General features: G+C 40.1%; 1 protein-coding gene across 2 annotated transcripts in view; it reads right to left on the bottom strand.

The window, feature by feature from the left end:
* Positions 1-19,142, bottom strand: part of KCNAB1 (potassium voltage-gated channel subfamily A regulatory beta subunit 1) — a 441,389-nt gene that overhangs the window by 405,472 nt on the left and 16,775 nt on the right. Inside the window, exon 1 of one of the 2 annotated variants that reach the window (XM_053600069.1) lies at positions 2,949-3,372. The exons of the other annotated variant lie outside the window; for it this stretch is intronic. Coding sequence (XP_053456044.1) covers positions 2,949-3,190 — 242 coding nt within the window. The 5' untranslated portion in view covers positions 3,191-3,372. Of the gene's footprint in view, positions 1-2,948; positions 3,373-19,142 lie in introns of those variants that run through there. 2 annotated transcript variants of the gene reach the window in all.

Raw genomic sequence — 19,142 nt, 5'->3', positions numbered from 1 at the left:
CACACCATGCAAAAACCAGCAGGATTGGAATTTAAACACTGGTCTGCTTAACTCCAAAGTCCCTTCTCTTTCCATTTTTTTTACACAAAAAGAAGAAAATGGAAAAGATCACATTGAACAGATGTCATTTAACAGAGCCATGTTCTTCCCACAACCCACTTTTTCCAGGAGAAAAAAAAATCAGAATAAAGAAGAGTATGAAAGTCACCTTCTCTCCTAACTCCAACTATGATTATAAGAAAGAACAAAAATCATTTTACAAAAAAAGATGTTTGCACCAGAATGTTTATTGCAGCCCAATTCATAATTGCCAAGTCATGGAAGCAGTCCAAGTGCCCATGGACCCATGAATGGATTACAAATTGTGGTATATGTATACCATGGAATACTATGCAGCCATAGAAAAGATGGAGACTTTACCTCTTTTATGCTTACCTGAATAAGCTGGAACATATTCTTCTTAGTAAAGTATCTCAAGAATGGAAGAAAATGTATCCAATGTACTCAATATTATTATGAAACCAATATATAATCATCTACACTTTCATACAAATGCTAAAACACAACTGTAGTCCAAAAAGGAGGGATAGGGGAGGGGAGGGAAGAAGAGGGAGAGGGGAGGGAGGGTATTTGGTGGTACCTCACCTATTGTGCACAATGCAAGGGTACATGTCAAAACTATTAAGAGTAGAGTATAAATGTATTAATACAACAAGTAAGTGAGGTGAAGGTTATGTTAACCAGTTTGATGTAAGCATTCCAAATTGTATACAAAATCAGCACAGTTATGATTTAATAAAAAAAAGAAAGAAATCAAGTTCAAAAGCAAGTTGACAGGGACCAAGAGAACACTGGGTCTTTTCCCTAAAAATCCCTCTCAAATGCTTGAAGGAAAATGTCTTAAATAAGGGTAAGTAGTAAGTGTCTTGAGGAAGAATAAACAAAGTACTATGGGAATTTGGGAAGGGGGTAAATGAGGAACGTATCAGAGGGATGCGTGAGCATAGCAAGTTCAGCACAATATAGAGCCTTGGTGTTTCTTGAGGCTAATGGTTAATTTAACTGCGCATTTCTCTACTCAGACTGATTTAGGAACATTCCCCTAAGTCCCATTTCTCACCAGAATGTGACCTAGCAGCATGCACACTTGACCAAAAGCCTGCCTCCGTGAGCAGGACCTGGCATCCCCAAGGCCGAAGAGCAAAGGTAGTAGAGCCTTGCTCACCAAGACATTACGAAGAGTCCCCCCAGATCTATACTCTCAAACCATGGGGAGTATAGGATCCACTGACGTGCCTCAGGAATAGGCTGGGGATGAATGCTCCCCACTCCCTGAGCAGGTGGGCTCCAGAACCCCACCTTCACCTGAGGCAGCTGTGCTCTCTTCTGTTTGAAGAAATTGTTCCCCTTTCCATTCATCCTTCAAAAAACCCTGTCCTAGAACACATCTTCATCTGAACATTGGCTCACAGCCCAGACATGGAACTGATATTAAACCAGGACTTTTGAGAGAAAGAGGCATGGCCTCTGAAGGTTTATGCAAGAGTTCATGGTCATACCATGTGACAAAGACGTGGAGGCAGATTTTTTTTTAAGTGAAACAGTTTATCTTCCCCTTTACCTGATCTGTATTCACACAGCAACATCAGTTCCACCACTGAGGGTCAAGGAAAGCGTGGAGAAGGGAGTGAGAGAAAAGAATAGGCTCGTTCTTGTGATTGACAGATATTAAGTACAGAAGTGGATGAAGGATTGTGGTGTCTCCACCAGTCCAATGGGTGCAGCCCAAGAGTTCTCTTGGAAAGATAATTAGATTCTTTGGGGCTCCTACTTCTAAATCACAATGGGGTAAGTTGTAACATGCTTCCTGTAAATCTTCAAGAGTTCATTCTTCTTCTGCACCAGCTCTTTCTAACATAAAGAGTCTGTATAAAATACTTTGCTCTCCAGAGTGGAGCCACATTACTGCAAATTGCTATATTAATAAAATTAGCTGACAAATAAGAACAGGAGCTACTACACTGAAATAGACCTTTACATTACGGAAAATGAAATCACGGGGGACATCTTGTACTTGAAAAACAATCTTACTCTGTGAAGTAGACGTTTTGACTTGAGCTGTGACAAGTATCCTTTTACAAATGCTGGATTCTTTTTTTAGTTTTCAGTACCCTTGTCCTTCTGAACAGCTTTTACCCAGATTCTGAGATGTTTTTAAAATTCCAGGCATTGGTCAAGGAAACACTAGTGCAGGTGGTGCTGGACCACTTATCTGATCACAGCGTATCTTGTAGAATGTTTGAACAGTAAATGTTCTAATAAAGAATGATACTTGCCATTTCAGAGCAATTTACAAACATGACACATCCAACCCTACCCCAGGAAAAAAAAAATTCTCTCTTTCATTAATCTTTCACAGAATAAATAATGGTATTGGAAGTTTAGCTTACACCCAGTAATTTATCTTGAACTACATTGATTAAAAAGTGCTGTCATTTCAAGAAGAACTTGAACTACTTTATTAGCCATTAGCACAGACCATTTGATTGAGGCTTAGAAGAAAATAATGGTCTTAAAACCCAGGAACCATTAAAACAATTCTATTCTTAACTTACACATTCCCTTGAGAAGAAGAACGTCCCTTTCTTCATTTTGACCTGCTCGATCACCTACCTACTCAGAGCCAAAGGTATTTCTACTGGCAGCACATGATTATACCCTCCACATGTGAGCTTGACTATCTTGTGTATAACCCTTTGAGCAACGAGAAAGATGATATAAAGCTCAAAAAGAGTAAGGCCAGACAAAGAGTAAGGTCTAAGAAGAGAACTCATCACAGTTATTTTTCTTTTTCTTATAGGGCTTTGTCTTATTATTTCAATCCTTATTTCTTTACTAACTATCTTGAACTTCAGTGCCCTCGTTGATGACATTGCAATCAGTAGTACCTGTATGCCATGCCCGTCTCGGCCTTGGTGGTTTTCTGCAATGAAATTCCATGGACGTGCAAAAACGTTTCCAAATATTTCTGCTCCACTGCTCCACTGGGCCTAACAGGCCCGCAGGCTGCCGTAGGCTGAGTCTTGGGCACTGCGAGGTGCCGTCTGCATTTTAGAGCCGATTCCCCGGATTTCGGCAGACCCAGTTTGGGGCTAGGGATGTCTGCACAGGCAGGTTTGTAGAGATGCATGTTTCAAAAACCCAAGGAGGCAAAGCTAATTGCACAGTGCTTAGCTTTAAAACTGTCTGTGATCAACTTGGGTTATGTGGCTTGAGTTTGCCCCTCAAAAAGGATCAGCTTGCTTTTTCTAGATCTCTCTCTTCATTTCTGTAGGGGAGCAGGTTCCTACATCTCCAGCAAAGCTGTTGGTTACATGTCCCTGCCCAGATCTGTGTGTAGTGGGGCCTATCAGCGGGCAAGCACTTTTCTCATCCCTTTAAAATTCTCCAACTCAAATGTAAGCAGCCAGTATTGGCCCTGGGGAAAAAATGCGAACTGTTTTTTCCCATGTCTTTCTATTTAGGTAAAAGGAAATATTTTGGTGGGATATGAGCCAAATCTTCTGTTTTCATAAGGACTTAAGGCCTCTGGGATGGTTCATAAGTGTGTAATGAGGCCTCCCTAAATTATCAAATATTTTATAATTAAATAAGCTTTTATAAAAGTGGCATGATTCATTTGGGTAAAACTGTCCATTAACCTCTTTCTTGATAAGAAATATCAATAAGGTCATTAGAAAGAGCAAAGGCCCACAAAAATGTGGCCCACTCTTTTTGACAAAGGTGTAAGAGCAATTCTATGGAGCAAGGATTGTTTTTCCAACAAATAGTGTGGGCGCAGTCCAACATCCAGAAACAAAACAAACAAAAATAAATGAACCCTTGACTTAAACCTTAATATTTATACAACGGTTAACCCAAAATATACATTATGGACTTAAATGTAAAGTGTACAACCATAAAATTTCTAGGTAAAAACAAGAGAAAATCTTCAGGTCCTAGAGCTAAGTAAAGAATTATTATACTTTTCACCAAAAGCATAAGCCATAAAAGGGAAAATTAATCAATTAAATCTCATCAATGCTAACAACTTCTGCTCTATGAAAGAACCTGAGAAGAGGATGAAAAAATAAATTACAGACTGGGAAAAGATATTTGCAAACTATATATCTGACAAAAGACTTATTCCTAGAACATATAAAGTACTCCCCAAACTCAACGAGCCAACGGGCAAAAGATACAAACAGACATTTCACTGCAGAGGACACAAAGATGTCAAATAAGCACATCAAGGTATCATTAGCCACTGCGGAAATGCAAAAGAAATCCACAATGAGATATCACTCCATCCCTATCTGAATAGCTAAAATAAAACAGTGATAACACAAAATGCTGGCAAAGATTCAGAGAAACTGGATCAGTTAATAAGGGTATAAACTGCTGGTGGGAATGTGAAATGATGCAGCTACACCAGAAGAGAGTATGGCCGTTTCTTATAAAACTAAACCAAACTTACCATAGGTCATAGCAATCACACTCTTGGGTACTGAAAACTTATGTTGACACAAAAATCTGTGCACAAATATTCATAGCATCTTTATTTATAATAACTACAAACTGGAAACAAGCCAGATTTTCTACAATGAGTTAATGGTTCAACTGCAGTACATCTGGAGTCATGGAATACTACTCAGTCATGAAAAGGAATGGACTCCTGATAACAGCGACAAGTTGTATGAATCTCAAGGGACTTATGTTGAGTGTGTGTGTGGTAGGGGGAAAGCCAACACCAAAAGGTTTCCTTCTGTACCATTCCATTTACATAACATTCTTGAATGACAAAATCATAGGGATGGGTGAAAGATTAATGGTTGCCATGGGTGAGGGAAAATGAAAGGGAAGACAAGGGATTCTTATTCCAAGAACCATGACTTGATTCTTGTGGTGGTCACACCAATGCACACATGTGATAAAATTGCATGGAACTAAATGCACACACAACTGAATATGTGTATTAATAATACTAGTGAAATTGGAATAAGTTTGGTGGCTTCTATTATCACCAATTTCCTGGCTGTGTTATTGAACTACAGTTATGTAAGATATTAGTGCTCGGAAATATTGGATGAAGGGGGTATGAAACATCTTTACTGTTTGTGCACACGAATCAATTATCCCAAAGTAAAAAGTCTTTTTAAACACACAAAGAAAAAAGACTCCTTGCAAAAAGTTCCTCCTATCAGGCAATTCCAGCTGTGACTTGCCTCTAGCCGCAGCTCCCAGGCATCCACTGTTCATTCAGTCCATGAACTTCGACTCTCTCCCTCACCCATCATCATGTCTCTTCTCACGTGAATGCTCCAATGGCCCCTTACAGTTCCCCACCCCTAGGAATACTTCCCTGACCACTCAGTCCCTGGTGCACAGTTGTTCCTGGAAATTCCACCTGCAATTTGAATCTAAAGTACCCATCTGATACTTGCAAAGCATTTCACAAACATTTGTACATGCCTTATCATCTCTGACATATTTTTGTATATTCCATATCATTATTTATTATTTGGAATTAAATCACCTTTTTTACCGAAATAAATCTAGTTGGTGTTATGAACTGAATGTTTGTGTCTCCCCATAATGTATATGTGGAAATTCTAACCCTGGTGTGATGGTCCTAAGAGGTAGGGCCTTCGAGAGGTGAGTTGATCCTGAGCTTGGAGTCCTTGCTAACAAGATGGATGCCCCACCTGTGCACCACCTAAAATCACCTCCTTAGCCACCAGTGAGTGGTAGTTGCACCTAATTTGGGAAACACAGACATAATATGCTCAGAATATGCTCAGAGACCTCTTCCTACAGTGTATGTATTAACTCCCATCTGGACTATGAGGTCTTTGAGAGGAGGGACCACATCAGGTACAAGCTTGTACCCTCCATAACAATCAACATGGTATTTTGTGCACAGTCAACATTTCATAGAGATAAGTGATGTGCTTACTTTAATTTTAATCTTCAAATAGCTACCTTTCCTCTCATCAATCCATTTTCATCCCAGCAGCTTCAAAGGAGAAAAAAGAAGTTGTAAAGTAAAAGCCAAATAATCTAGAAAAGGAAACTCAAAGTCAGATAGAGTTAAGGAGTTTCCAGGTCAAATTGTACCTATGGTTCCATCTCTTCCATTAGTCATTGGTTAAATACAGCTAGGTAAACTGTAAAAGTATTTCCTCCAGGACTGAGAGCTCCTGAAGGGTGCAGTGGGAATTCCTCCCAAAAAGAAACAGGTGCACCGGAAAAGCAGTTCATAAGACATGAGATGTCAGTCATCTTTCATGCATCCCTTTCTCTGCCCTCCAAATATGGAACTGTGCCCAGGAGGGGAGAGAGAAATGAGAAAGTTAATATTTGTCTGAAACAGAAGTTCCTTCTCATAAAGTTCTAAGTTGTCCAATGTCATGAAAGGCCCCAGTTTAAAGGAAAAGAGGGGACACTATATTTAGTAAGGGAACTGTAAGTCCCTTTAGTTGTCAATACAAATTAAGACACAAATTAAGTTTTAAAGTCAATGTGGTGAGACTGTAAATAATGCCTCCATGTAGCTGTGAAGAGCAGGGAACCTCTGTCTCACTGTGTCTTGGGAATGATAATTATCCCATTCTTTTTAGAATCTTTAAGTATTATACAGTCACAGGGTCAGCACAATGCTGGAAAAAGTGACAAGGATATCATGTGAGAGAGATTCTTCCAGCCATGTTCTGCTGATGGGGTGCAGGAGGCCTTGGGACCCAGAACAATTCACAGACAGAAGCTTACACAGTTGTGGTGGTGAGCTGCCTTCACCCACACCTATCCAGCTTTCATAAATAACAGTGTGGCTGCATGTAGGTCTTGACCCCTCTGACCCTGAAGTTTCTTTATTGCCTCAGACTCAGGTAATCTTGGAGGTTTTTCTAGGTCTAATGTTCTGTGAATCTTGAAAAGTACGTGGTCTAGACATTCTACAGAGGTGACAGTCCTTCCTGTGCAGGCTGGCGAGGCCTGAATTCCATGCATTTTTAGCTAGTGTTCTAAGACACTAGCCCATGAGATTGCTGTTATCCTCAGAATATATCAAACACATTTATAGTATTATTTTAAAATTTTCTTTGCTACGGAGATAACTTGTAGAATGGTGTATCCTGGATTCATGGACACTTCACAGTCATCTAAACATTGCCTCAGCCTAGAAGCGAAGATTGAGCCTGGAGCTGGTGGGGCTAGGAGGATGGGGCTGAGTTCCCATGGTTGGGGTGGAGAAGTGCTGGAACCACCAGGTGAATTTGGACAAGGGACACCAGACCACAGGTCAGAGCACATTTCTTACTCTAATTATTTACAGGAACTTTGTCTTCTGCTCTTGCTCATGAGTGTGCTCCCTGGTGTTCTGCAGGTGATCCCATGAGATGTCTACCTTCGCTCCTAGAAGCCATCCAGAGGGACTGATTCTCTTGTCCCTGTCGTCTTCTCTTCACCTTTGCCAGAACTTCCCTGGGTCTAGTTGTCTACAGTTGAGACCACAGCCAACATAGTATGTGCATGTTGTATCAACAAAACAATCCAAGAAACATCACCTTTGCTCTTGAAGAGCTCTTGATGGAGGGGAGAAAGATTACAAAGTGGGGGGATATGAGCCAAGATGAAGGTGAGCTGAGAAGAGACCTCAAACCCAGTCTAGGGAAGGCATGGAGGATGAAGGGAGACACTGTGAGGTAACATCAGTCATAAAGGCAAGGGGTAGGAAGAGTGGAGGAAACTTCCAATCAAACGGAAGTCTAAACTTGAACATCACACATTACTTCTAAGAACTCTGGAACTTGACAGAGACAAGGCCACGATTCTGGAGTGCAGAATGGCACCATGAATGATATGAGGACAATTAATGACAATTATGGTTATGGGGGGGGGGAACAGAAAGAGGGAAGGAGGGAGGTAGGTGGGGCCTTGGTGTGTGTCACACTTTATGGGGGCAAGACATGATTGCAAGAGGGACTTTACCTAACAATTGCAATCAGTGTAACCTGGCTTATTGTACCCTCAATGAATCCCCAACAATAAAAAAAAAAAAAAGAATGGCACCATGAAAAGTAAATCTCAGCTACAAAAGCAAGACTAAAAAAATGATGTTTTCAGTTTTATGATGCCATGCCCTGCTGAGAGGTCCCACTGGGATCATTCCATCCAAGGCAATATCCCTCCTCTTCATCTTGGCACTTAAGACAATCTAAGAAAGCAAGGATTCTAACCAGAGGTAGAAGAAAGCTTAGATATCAACTCATTTAATTCTCTTGTTTGAAAAACAAGGACACAAACATCCAGGTAAGTTGGCAATAGTAAGCAATTTGATCTTGTCAGGACTGGGGTGAAGTGTGAGTTTCTAGGGTTTAGTGGTTGGGTGAAAGGGGCTTAAATCCTGCGTGAAAGAATAATACTCTTGTGACTTGAATGTTCTCTGAGGTTTTACTTTCTTCCTCTTAAAAATAAAGTGGGGACCGGTGCCTGCCTGGACCTCCATAAGAGCTGTGCTGTGACCCACAATCGGTGCCCGCCCAGACCTCCATAAGAGCTACACTGCAACCTGCAATCAGCGCCTGCCCGGACCTCCATAAGAGCTACGCCTCAACCTGCGACCCATGATCAGCGCACACATGGACCTCCGGAAGAGCTGCAACCCATGACCCTCGACCGCCGGACCTCCGCATGCCCTGACCAGGAACTCGGGGAGCTGCGCAACCCCTGTCCTCCCTCCTGTACCTTCCCTGCCTCCACACCAGCCCACTCATCTGGCCAGGGACTCTGGTAGTTGCATGACCTCCAGAGCCCTCCCTGCTTCTGCATGGAGCCCTTCTCCTGGCCAGAGACTACAGGAGCCTTGGGCCCTCTGTGCCAAAGTCACTGGGTGCCAGGAACTCCCAGAACCATGTGAACCACCCCATGCCCTGTTGCTGAATCTGGGTGTGTCACACTCCAGAGCAGTTCCCACAACCAGGACTCCCTGGCTGGGGCAGCCCCAGAGGAGCTACACAGGGTCACTCCCAACAAAGATCCAGCAACAATAGAGTGATTCTGCTGGGGACTAATCATGGAGAGACACCTCCCCAACTCTGAGGATGGCCAGAGGCAATGGTGAAAAACAATCTCGAGGTGAAATCAACAGAAATACTCTGGTAATATGAATAATCAGAGTAGATCAACTCCCCAAGGAACAGTGGGGCAGACACAGCACAAGATCCCATGCACAAACAAATAGGTGAGATGTCAGAAATTGAATTCAGAATCTGGATAGCAAATAAGATCGAATTAGAATTCCAAGCAGTAACCAAAAAGGTGTCTCAAGAATTCAACAAATTCAAAGACCAAATGACCAAACATTTTAATGCATTGAGACAAGAAGTTGCAGCCCTCAAAGATCTGAGAAACACAGTAGAATACCTCAGTAACAGAATACAGTAAGCAGAAGAAAGGATTTCTGACATTGAAGACAAAGCCTTGAACACTCCCAAACTCTCAAAAAGGAAGAGAAATGGAGAGCAAAAACAGATCACTCTCTCAGAGAGCTCTGGGATAATTCAAAGAAAACCAATATTCATCTTATAGGGATCCCCAAAAGCGATGAAGTGGCTTCACAAGGCACAGAGTCTCTTCTCCATGAGATTATGAAAGAGAACTTTCCAGACATGCCAAGAGATTCTGCAATTCAGATAGCACACACAGTTTCAGAACTCCAGCATGACTCAACCCAAATAAGACATCGCCCAGACACATCATAATCAATTTCACTAAAGTTAATATGAAGGAGAAAATTCTGAAAGCAGCCAGATGAAAGAAAACCATTACCTACAAGGGCAAGAATATTAAAATAACTGCAGATCTCTCTGCTGAAATCTTTCAAGCTAGAAGAGGATGGTCATCAACTTTAATCTCCTAAAACAAAATAACTTTCAACCCAGGATCCTGTACCAAGCTAAACTGAGTTTCATTTATGATGGAGAAATTAAATACTTCAATGACATTCACATGTTGAAGAAATTTGCCATAACTAAACCAGCTCTCCAAGATATTCTCAGACCTATCCTCCATAAAGACCAGCGTAATCCTCCACCACAAAAGTAAACCCACCCAGAAAATTTTGATCAAATTCCAACTTCCACAGTCACAAAAGAACTAAAAACGTCCACTGGACTCTCGAAAGGCTTATCAATATTCTGAATCAATGTGAATGGTTGAAATTGTCCTCCGAAGAGGCACAGGTTGGCTGACTGGATACAAAAACTCAAGCCAGATATCTGCTGCATACAAGAATCACATCTTACATTAAAAGACAAAAATAGACTCAAGGTGAAGGGATGGTCATCTTTACTCCAGGCAAATGGAAAGCAGAAAAAAGCAGGCACTGCAACCCTATCCGCAGATGCAAGGGGCTTTAAACCAAAATAAGGAAGAATAAGGATGGACACTTCATATTTGTTAAAGGTAAAACTCAATATGATGAGATTTCAATTATTAATATTTATGCACCCAACCAGAATGCACCTCAATTTATAAGAGAAACTCTAACAGACATGAGCAACTTGATTTCCTCCAGTTCCATAGTAGTTGGAGATTTTAACACCCCTTTAGCAGTGCTGGATAGATCCTCCAAAAAGAAGCTAAGAAAAGAAATTTTAGATTTAAACTTAACCATTCAACAGCTGGACTTAACAGACATCTACAGAACATTTCATCCCAAGAAAACTGAATACACATTCTTCTCTTCAGCCCATGGAACATACTCCAAAATCGACCACACCCTAGGCCACAAATCTAACCTCAGAAAATTTTAAAAAATAGAAATTATTCCTTGTATCTTCTCAGACGATCATGTAATAAAAGTTGAACTCAATAACAACAGGAATCTGCATACCCATACAAAAACATGTAAGCTAAATAACCTTATGCTGAAGGATAGATGGGTTATAGACAAGATTAAGAAGGAAATCACCAAATTTTTGGAACAAAACAACAATCAAGACAGGAATGATCAGAACCTCTGGGATACTGCAAAGTCATTCCTAAGAGGGAAATTTATAGCACTGCAAGCCTTCCTTAAGAGAACAGAAAGAGAGGAAGTTAATAACTTAATGGGACATCTCAAGCAACTGGAGAAGGAAGAACATTCCAACCCTAAACCCAGCAGAAGAAAAGAAATAACCAAAATCGGAGCAGAATTAAATGAAATTGAAAACAAAAGAATTATACAACAGATCAATAAATTCAAAAGTTGGTTTTTCGAAAAGATCAATAAAATAGATAAACCTTTGGCCAAACTAACCAGGAAAAAAAGAGTAAAATCTCTAATTTCATCAATCAGAAATGGTAAAGATGAAATAACAACAGACCCCTCAGAAATTCAAAATATTCTTAACGAATATTACAAGAAACTTTACTCTCAGATATATGAAAATCTTTGGGAAATCGACCAATACTTAGAAGTACACCACCTACCAAGACTTAGCCAGAACAAAGTGGAAATGTTGAACAGGCCTATATCAAGTTCTGAAATAGCATCAACTATACAAAATCTCCCTAAAAAGAAAAGCCCAGAACCAGATGGCTTTATGTCAGAATTCTACCAAACCTTTAAAGAAGAACTAGTACCTATATTACTAAACCTCTTTCAAAAAATAGAAAAAGAAGGAATATTACCCAACAAATTCTACAAAGCAAACATCACCTTGATCCCCAAACCAGGGAAAGACCCAACAAGAAAAGAAAATTATAGACCAATATCACTAATGAATATTGATGCAAAAATACTTAATAAGATCCTAACAAACAGAATCCAACAACACATCAAAAAAAATATATACACCATGACCAAATGGTATTTATCCCAGGGTCTCAAGCTGGTTCAATATACGTAAATCTATAAATGTAATTCAGCACATAAACAAACTAAAAAATAAAGATCATATGATTCTCTCAATTGATGCAGAAAAAGCTTTTGATAATATCCAGCATCCCTTCATGATCAGAACACTTAAGAAAATTGGTATAGAAGGGACATTTCTTAAATTAATAGAGGCCATCGACAGCAAACCCACAGCCAATATAGTATTGAATGAAGTTAAATTGGAATCATTTCCACTTAGATCAGGAAGCAGGCAAGGTTGCCCATTGTCTCCATTTCTCTTTAACATTGGAATGGAAGTTTTAGCCATTACAATTAGGGAAGAAAAGGCGATCAAGGGTATCCACATAGGGTCAGAAGAGATCAAACTTTCACTCTTTGCAGATGACATGATTGGATATCTGGAAAACACTAGTGATTCTTCTACAAAACTTTTGGAAGTGATCAAGGAATACAGCAATGTCTCAGGCTACAAAATCAACACCCATAAATCTGGAGCCTTTATATATACCAACAATAGCCAAGCCGAAAAAACAGTCAAGAACTCTATTCCTTTCACAGTAGTGCCAAAGAAGATGAAATATTTGGGAGTTTATCTAACAAAGGACGTGAAAGATCTCTACAAAGAGAACTATGAAACTTTAAGAAAAGAAATAGCTGAAGACATTAACACATTAACAAATGGGATAACATACCATGCTCATGGCTGGGAAGAATCAACATTGTTAAAATGTCCTTACTACCCAAAGCAATATATAATTTTAATGCAATTCCTATTAAAGCTCCATTGTCATATTTTAAAGATCTTGGAAAAAATAATACTTCATTTTATATAGAATCAGAAAAAAACTTGAATAGCCAAAACATTACTCAGAAACAAAAACAAAGCAGGAGAAATCACGCTACCAGACCTCAGACTATACTATAAATTGATAGTGATCAAAACAGCATGGTACTGGCGCAAAAACAGAGAAGTAGATGTCTGGAACAGAATAGAGAACCAAGAGGTGAATCCAACTACTTACAGTTATTTGATCTTTGACAAGCTAATTAAAAACAATCAGTGGAGAAAAGATTCCCTATTTAACAAATGGTGCTGGGTGAACAGGCTGGTGATCTGTAAAAGACTGAAACTGGACCCACACCTTTCACCATTAACTAAGATAGACTCTCACTGGGTAAAAGAGTTAAACTTAAGACATGAAACTATAAAAATACTTGAAGAGGGCGGCGCCTGTGGCTCAGTCGGAAGGGCGCTGGCCCCATATACGGAAGGTAGCGGGTTCAAACCCGGCCCCAGCCAAACTGCAACCAAAAAATAGCTGGGCATTGTGGTGGGCGCCTGTAGTCCCAGCTACCTGGGAGGCTGAGACAAGAGAATCGCTTAAGCCCAGGAGTTGGAGGTTGCTGTGAGCTGTGTGAGGCCACGGCACTCTACCGAGGACTATAAAGTGAGACTCTGTCTCTACAAAAAGAAAAAAAAAAAATACTTGAAGAAAGTGCAGGGAAAACTCTTGAAGGAATCGGCCTGGGTGAATATTTTATGAGGAGGACTCCCCAGGCTGATGAAGCAGTATCAAAAATACATTACTGGGACCTGATTAAACTAAAAAGCTTCTGCACAGCCAAGAACACAGTAAGTAAAGCAAGCAGACAGCCCTCAGAATGGGAGAAAATATTTGCAGGTTATACCTCCGATAAAGGTTTAATAACCAGAATCCACAGAGAACTCAAACATATTAGCAAGAAAAGAACAAGTGATCCTATCTCAGCGTGGGCAAAGGACTTGAAGAGAAACTTCTTTAAAGAAGACAGATGTACGATCTACAAACACATGAAAAAAGCTCATCATCCTTAATCATCAGAGAAATGCAAATCAAAACTACTTTGAGATATCACCTAACCCCAGTAAGAGTAGCCCACATAACAAAATCCCAAAACCAGAGATGTTGGCGTGGATGTGGAGAAAAGGGCACACTTCTACACTGCTGGTGGGAATGCACACTAATACATTCCTTTTGGAAGGATGTTTGGAGAATACTTAGAGATCTAATAATAGACCTGCCATTCGATCCCATAATTCCTTTACTAGGTTTATACCCAGAAGACCAAAAATCACAATATAACAAAGACATCTGTACCAGAAGGTTTATTGCAGCCCAATTCATAATCACTAAGTCATGGAAGAAGCCCAAGTGCCCATCAACCCACGAATGGACTAGCAAATTGTGGTACATGTATACCATGGAATATTATGCAGCCTTAAAGAAAGATGGAGACTTTACCTCTTTCATGCTTACATGGATGGAGCTGAACCACATTCTTCTTAGCAAAGTATCTCAGGAATGGAAGAAAAAGTATCCAATGTACTCAGCCCTACTATGAAGCTAAATTATAGCTTTCACATGAAGGCTGTAACCCAACTATAGCACAAGACTATGGGGAAAGGGCCAAGGCAGGCGAACGGAGGGGGGAGGTTAAGGGAGAGGGATGGCAATGGGTGGCCACACCTACGATGCATCTTAGATTGGGTACAGGCGAAACCTACTAAATGCAGAATACAAATGTCTACATACAATACGAAAATGCCATGAAGGCTACGTTGAACAGTTTGATGAGAATATTTCAGATTGTATATGAAACCAGCACATTGTACCCCTTGATTGCACTAATGTACACAGCTATGATTTAACAATAAAAAAAGGGAATATAATACTACCTTCATCGAATTAAATAAGGTCAATCAGTTTATATATTTTAAATCCCCCAATATACTGTCCTGCCTCTTGACCTGTCATTTCTTTGTATAACCATCGAACATTTTTAATCACTGACCTAAGTTCCAAGGCAATACTGTTGAAAAAATGATCCACTGAAAAGCTCAGTGTGTTTCTGCTATAGAAGACAAATGAATATAGCATCACCTTGCCTACTTTATTTGTGACAAAATGCTCCCTTTGGCTGGGAAATGGATAAAATTTATGGTATATGCATCTTATCAACATTGTGAAAAATTGTGTTCTATGTGGTTTGTTTTTCTAAACTCTCTAAGGATTATCCCAAGATAAACATGAACTTGAAGCAATGTCAGCATTCAGTACTTTCCCAAACAGACTTAAATATTTGTTCAAATAGGATAACAGCTGAATTTTTCAGAGGTCACCTTTTTAGAAACCTCGCTAGACAGAACACAGCCAAAAATCAGCAAATGAACAAATAAAATATCCCAAAGTCCCTGTTTCAAACCTCCTGGGAGAGCGCCTCCATTTATAAACCATTTACTCTTTCTCCATCATAATTTAGGCAAGAGTGATTTTCTTATTTCTTGTCCCTCCCAAGTGTAAAGACAGCAAATTAGACGAAAGGAGCTATTAAAGGCAGGCAACTGACAGCAGCGGGAAAAGTTTATAGCAAGGTGAGGATACAGAATAAAAAGAAAAAGAATGAAAGAAGAAAGAAATTGGAAGCCAAAATTTAAAGATAAAATAGCAAAATGAGGCCTCTCATTTTCAACGCAGGTAATTCTGTACTCCTTAATAGTCCCTGAGGACATTTTCATATAGTATAATAGCCAGCGTTTATTAAGATAAACTAGACTTGTAAAGTTGTTTCTTCAGATTTAAAAAGTTAAAATAAAGCCTTGACACTTAAATTAGGAAGCTTCATGTCCTGGGGAAAATCACTTGGGTGAAAATTTTTATTCTGTGGCAATCTCAGATGGGTGAGTTCTAGTTGTGAATATTTTCTGCATTTAGAAATATTATTAATATCATGCCCGTCCCCACAAACTTCTTTCTCATTAATGGCAACTTGGTATTTTAGCCAATTCTTAGCCTAAAAAAGGTCAACTTTGTTCTTGAACTGCAGATACATGATTCTTTCCCTTGCCTCTTCCTCCCTTCCTTCCTCCCTTCTCCCTTTTTTTCCTTCCTTCCTTCCTTCCTTTCTCTTTTTTTTCCTAAGACATAGTCCCTCTCAACCGCCCTAGAGTGCAGTGGTGTCATCATAGCTCACTACAATCTCAAACTCCTGGTCTTAAACAATCCTCCTACCTGAGCCTCCCAAGCAGCTGGGACTACAGGTAAACCATAACACCAGGCTGATTTTTCTATTTTTTTGTAGAGATGGGGTCTCTCTATGTTGCTCAGGCTGGTCTCAAACTTCCAGCTTCAAGAGATCCTCCCACCTCAGCCTCCCAAAGTGCTAGGATCTTAGGCATGAGCCAGTACACCCAGCCCCTTGCCCCTTTCTTACCTGCTTCTTCATTGTTTCATTTTTATTTTTTTCATTGTTTTAAATACTTGCAAACTCCCACGCATTCGTGTAAAAGTCCAGCTGAAATGACGCATCTGATTTTCCCCTGCTGCTTCTTTTCCTGTTCCACCTGCTTTGTAATAGAACTAATTGCCTCTTTATCTGCATTTTAGAGCATTTCACTCTCACTTGTAATATCACACTAACAAAATTGGATTGAAGTCTTGTTTTCCCTGAAAAGACTCCAAGATCACTCAGGGCAAGAAGCTCTGAATATGTAAGCCTATGTCCCCAGAAAAGAAACATGATAGATGCTCAAACTTCTAGAATAAATTATGCTTAATTTTCTAGTTTATTAGAAATTACTCCAAAATTACATATAGTAATAAAACAGTGTCCTTGAATGTAAGTATATTTTTCTTTTTTAAAAACAACTAATTGTAAAAGTCTACTTCATTGGAAATTCATTTAACTGAAAATACATTTTAAAATACATTTAATACTTCTTTGCCATCTCTTTTGGATCAATGACCATCTGGAATGTAAAATATTGTAAACATATTTAAGCAGTTAATATTTGGTCTTTTTTTTTTTTTTTCGTAGAGACAGAATTTTACTTTATTGCCCTCGGTAGAGTGCCGTGGCGTCAACAAGCAAGTTGTGTTTGGGTAGTCACATCATTCAAATTACTACGCTTGAAGAAACAGAAAGAGCTGATCTTTCTAATGCATCCAACTTGTGGAGCTGTTTGTGCTGACTCTCCCCTCCTTAGTCCCAGAGGTAATTAAATAATTCAATAGCCCTCTTGGACAGCTTGTTTCATTGCAGCAATGTTCAACTTAATGTTCATTGCTGCAATCAAATTAAATATGAAGATCATCAAGCTACAAAGTGTACTTTGTGTTTTGATTTTTTTCAATGAAATGTTTCAAATGGGAGATATTTATAATAAAAAGGGGTCTTTTGTATGCAGACTCAATTTTATTAAGAAATTATTTCCCAAATTCCTCACAATTCCAAACCAAAAATAAGTACATCCATCTTGATGAGGATAGTGAGTCAGACAAGGAGTCCAGAACATCTTTAAAGATAGACAGTTTTATTGAACGGTATTACATTCAGAACCATGTTGTATCCTGTTTCTGGGAACAGAGTGACTGGCCTGTCTCTGAGAATCCTGTAGATTCATTATAGAAAAACATGTGTGGTGGTTACATTGTTTGAATGAACATACTGTTGTGGACCGTCCTCTTAAAAACACACACCTTACTGGTTCTGAAATAACAGGCTGCATTGGCAAGCTCTCCTGGGTCTCCTGGCTCTCTGACGCTTGTTTCCGTGTGCCTGATCCTGCCTCCCGAGATACTATCCTGTGTTGGTGGCACCAGAGTTTGTGGCTGTTACCATGGGAAGGGATGGCCTTGCCACAGCTTCAGCTGAGTGGAGGAGGAATGGCACATGACCGGCAGGAGCTCGTTAAACCATCAACAATTCTGTGGGCAATAAGAACTTTGAGAGGGTCCAAGTGAGAGCTGAGTGCTCCTGGATGGACATCAGAAGAGCTGTTCATCACAGTTCCACGTTCCTGCCAGGCTGATTTCATTTAATACTCACCATTGAAAGGTTTCTGAAGTGTCATCCGCCTTCTCAGTGAAACAGGAAAGCTGAGATCCAAGTAAAGAACCCAAAGGAGATTGCCCCTCTCCATAATGTGGCTTAGGAAAGGGGACGTCAAAGGGCCAGGCACTAAATGAGGGGAATGGCGTTGCAAGTGAAGCAATGCCTTGGTCCCTCCATGGTGTAACAGCCAATTGTACCTTGGTAGCTCCTTACCCTGCTCCAAACACTGTCCTGTGCCTTGGACTGGCCAGCTGCTCACCACACCCATTTCTTTCTTCCAAGGCACCTGTTTAGAGGACTACAATTCCCACCCTTGCTTGCAGTTAAGTGTGGTCATGTGATTGAATTCCAGCCAATGTTACTTCTTTTTATAGGAGCCACTTACAAGTCTGGCCCATGAAAGGCGACCCTCCACTGAGCCCCCTTCTCCTGTCTGCTGGATCCACATCAATGCTCAGCTGTGGTCAACTTAGAAAACAAGGGGAAGATGGCAGAATCTTTATCAGCTCTAGTCTCCCCAGATTGGACCCTTCCTACTCCTGATTGTACTGACATGAGTAAGAAATATGCTTTCTCTCACACTCTCTTTTTTTTTTTCTTTCTTTCTTTCTTTTTTTCAGACAGTGTCTCACTATGTTGCCCAGGCTGGTCTCAAACTCTTGGGCTGAGGTGATCCTCTTGCCTCAGTCTCCTGGAATTATAGGCACACCACCATATCCTGAAATAAACTTTCTGCTTTCAGAGCACTGAGATTTCAGGGTTTAGTAGCTAGGGTTGCCTTTAATAAAATCAATGGACTTTGTTTTTTAAATGTCACGTAAAGGGCATTTGTCTACAACCTAACCAAAATAAGCATTTAGGAGCCCTTCCTGGACTGAGAACCAGACCCAGAGATCTGTCTGGGAGCCCAATTCAATTTCCTGGCGACTGCAGAAATATTTGGCAAGTTTCTGTTTAAAATTAGGTTACGTTGTGTGTACCAGTGTACACAAAACTCCAAATGTCTCTCACCTTGAAATCAGCTCTTTCTCTAAAACTGAAAGATTAGTACCTAATCACATTTCACCTACCTGAGGAGGACACTAGAGAAAGGAAATATTGTTTCAGCTGAGATCTCCACAGAAATGTAAGCAAGTATTCCTCGAAACCAAGCTGTTTTTTTTTCTCCCATAGAGCAAAAGCTCACAATACAACAGTAAGTCTCTGGCAGGACATTAGCACATGCCATGTGGTGACAGGCACGGGCTAAAATGGGAAAGGCCAGAGCAGTTGTAGCTGTCTAACTTTTATGTCCAAAGACTCCCACTTAAGCCCAAATCCTGAAATTGAGTTAAATTGATCTAACAGA

The sequence above is a fragment of the Nycticebus coucang genome, chromosome 8 (genome assembly GCF_027406575.1).
Source record: "Nycticebus coucang isolate mNycCou1 chromosome 8, mNycCou1.pri, whole genome shotgun sequence".
In the NCBI taxonomy this organism is placed as follows: domain Eukaryota; kingdom Metazoa; phylum Chordata; class Mammalia; order Primates; family Lorisidae; genus Nycticebus; species Nycticebus coucang.
Note: the sequence above shows the minus strand (reverse complement) of the source record. Positions and strands in the feature narration are given on the sequence as shown.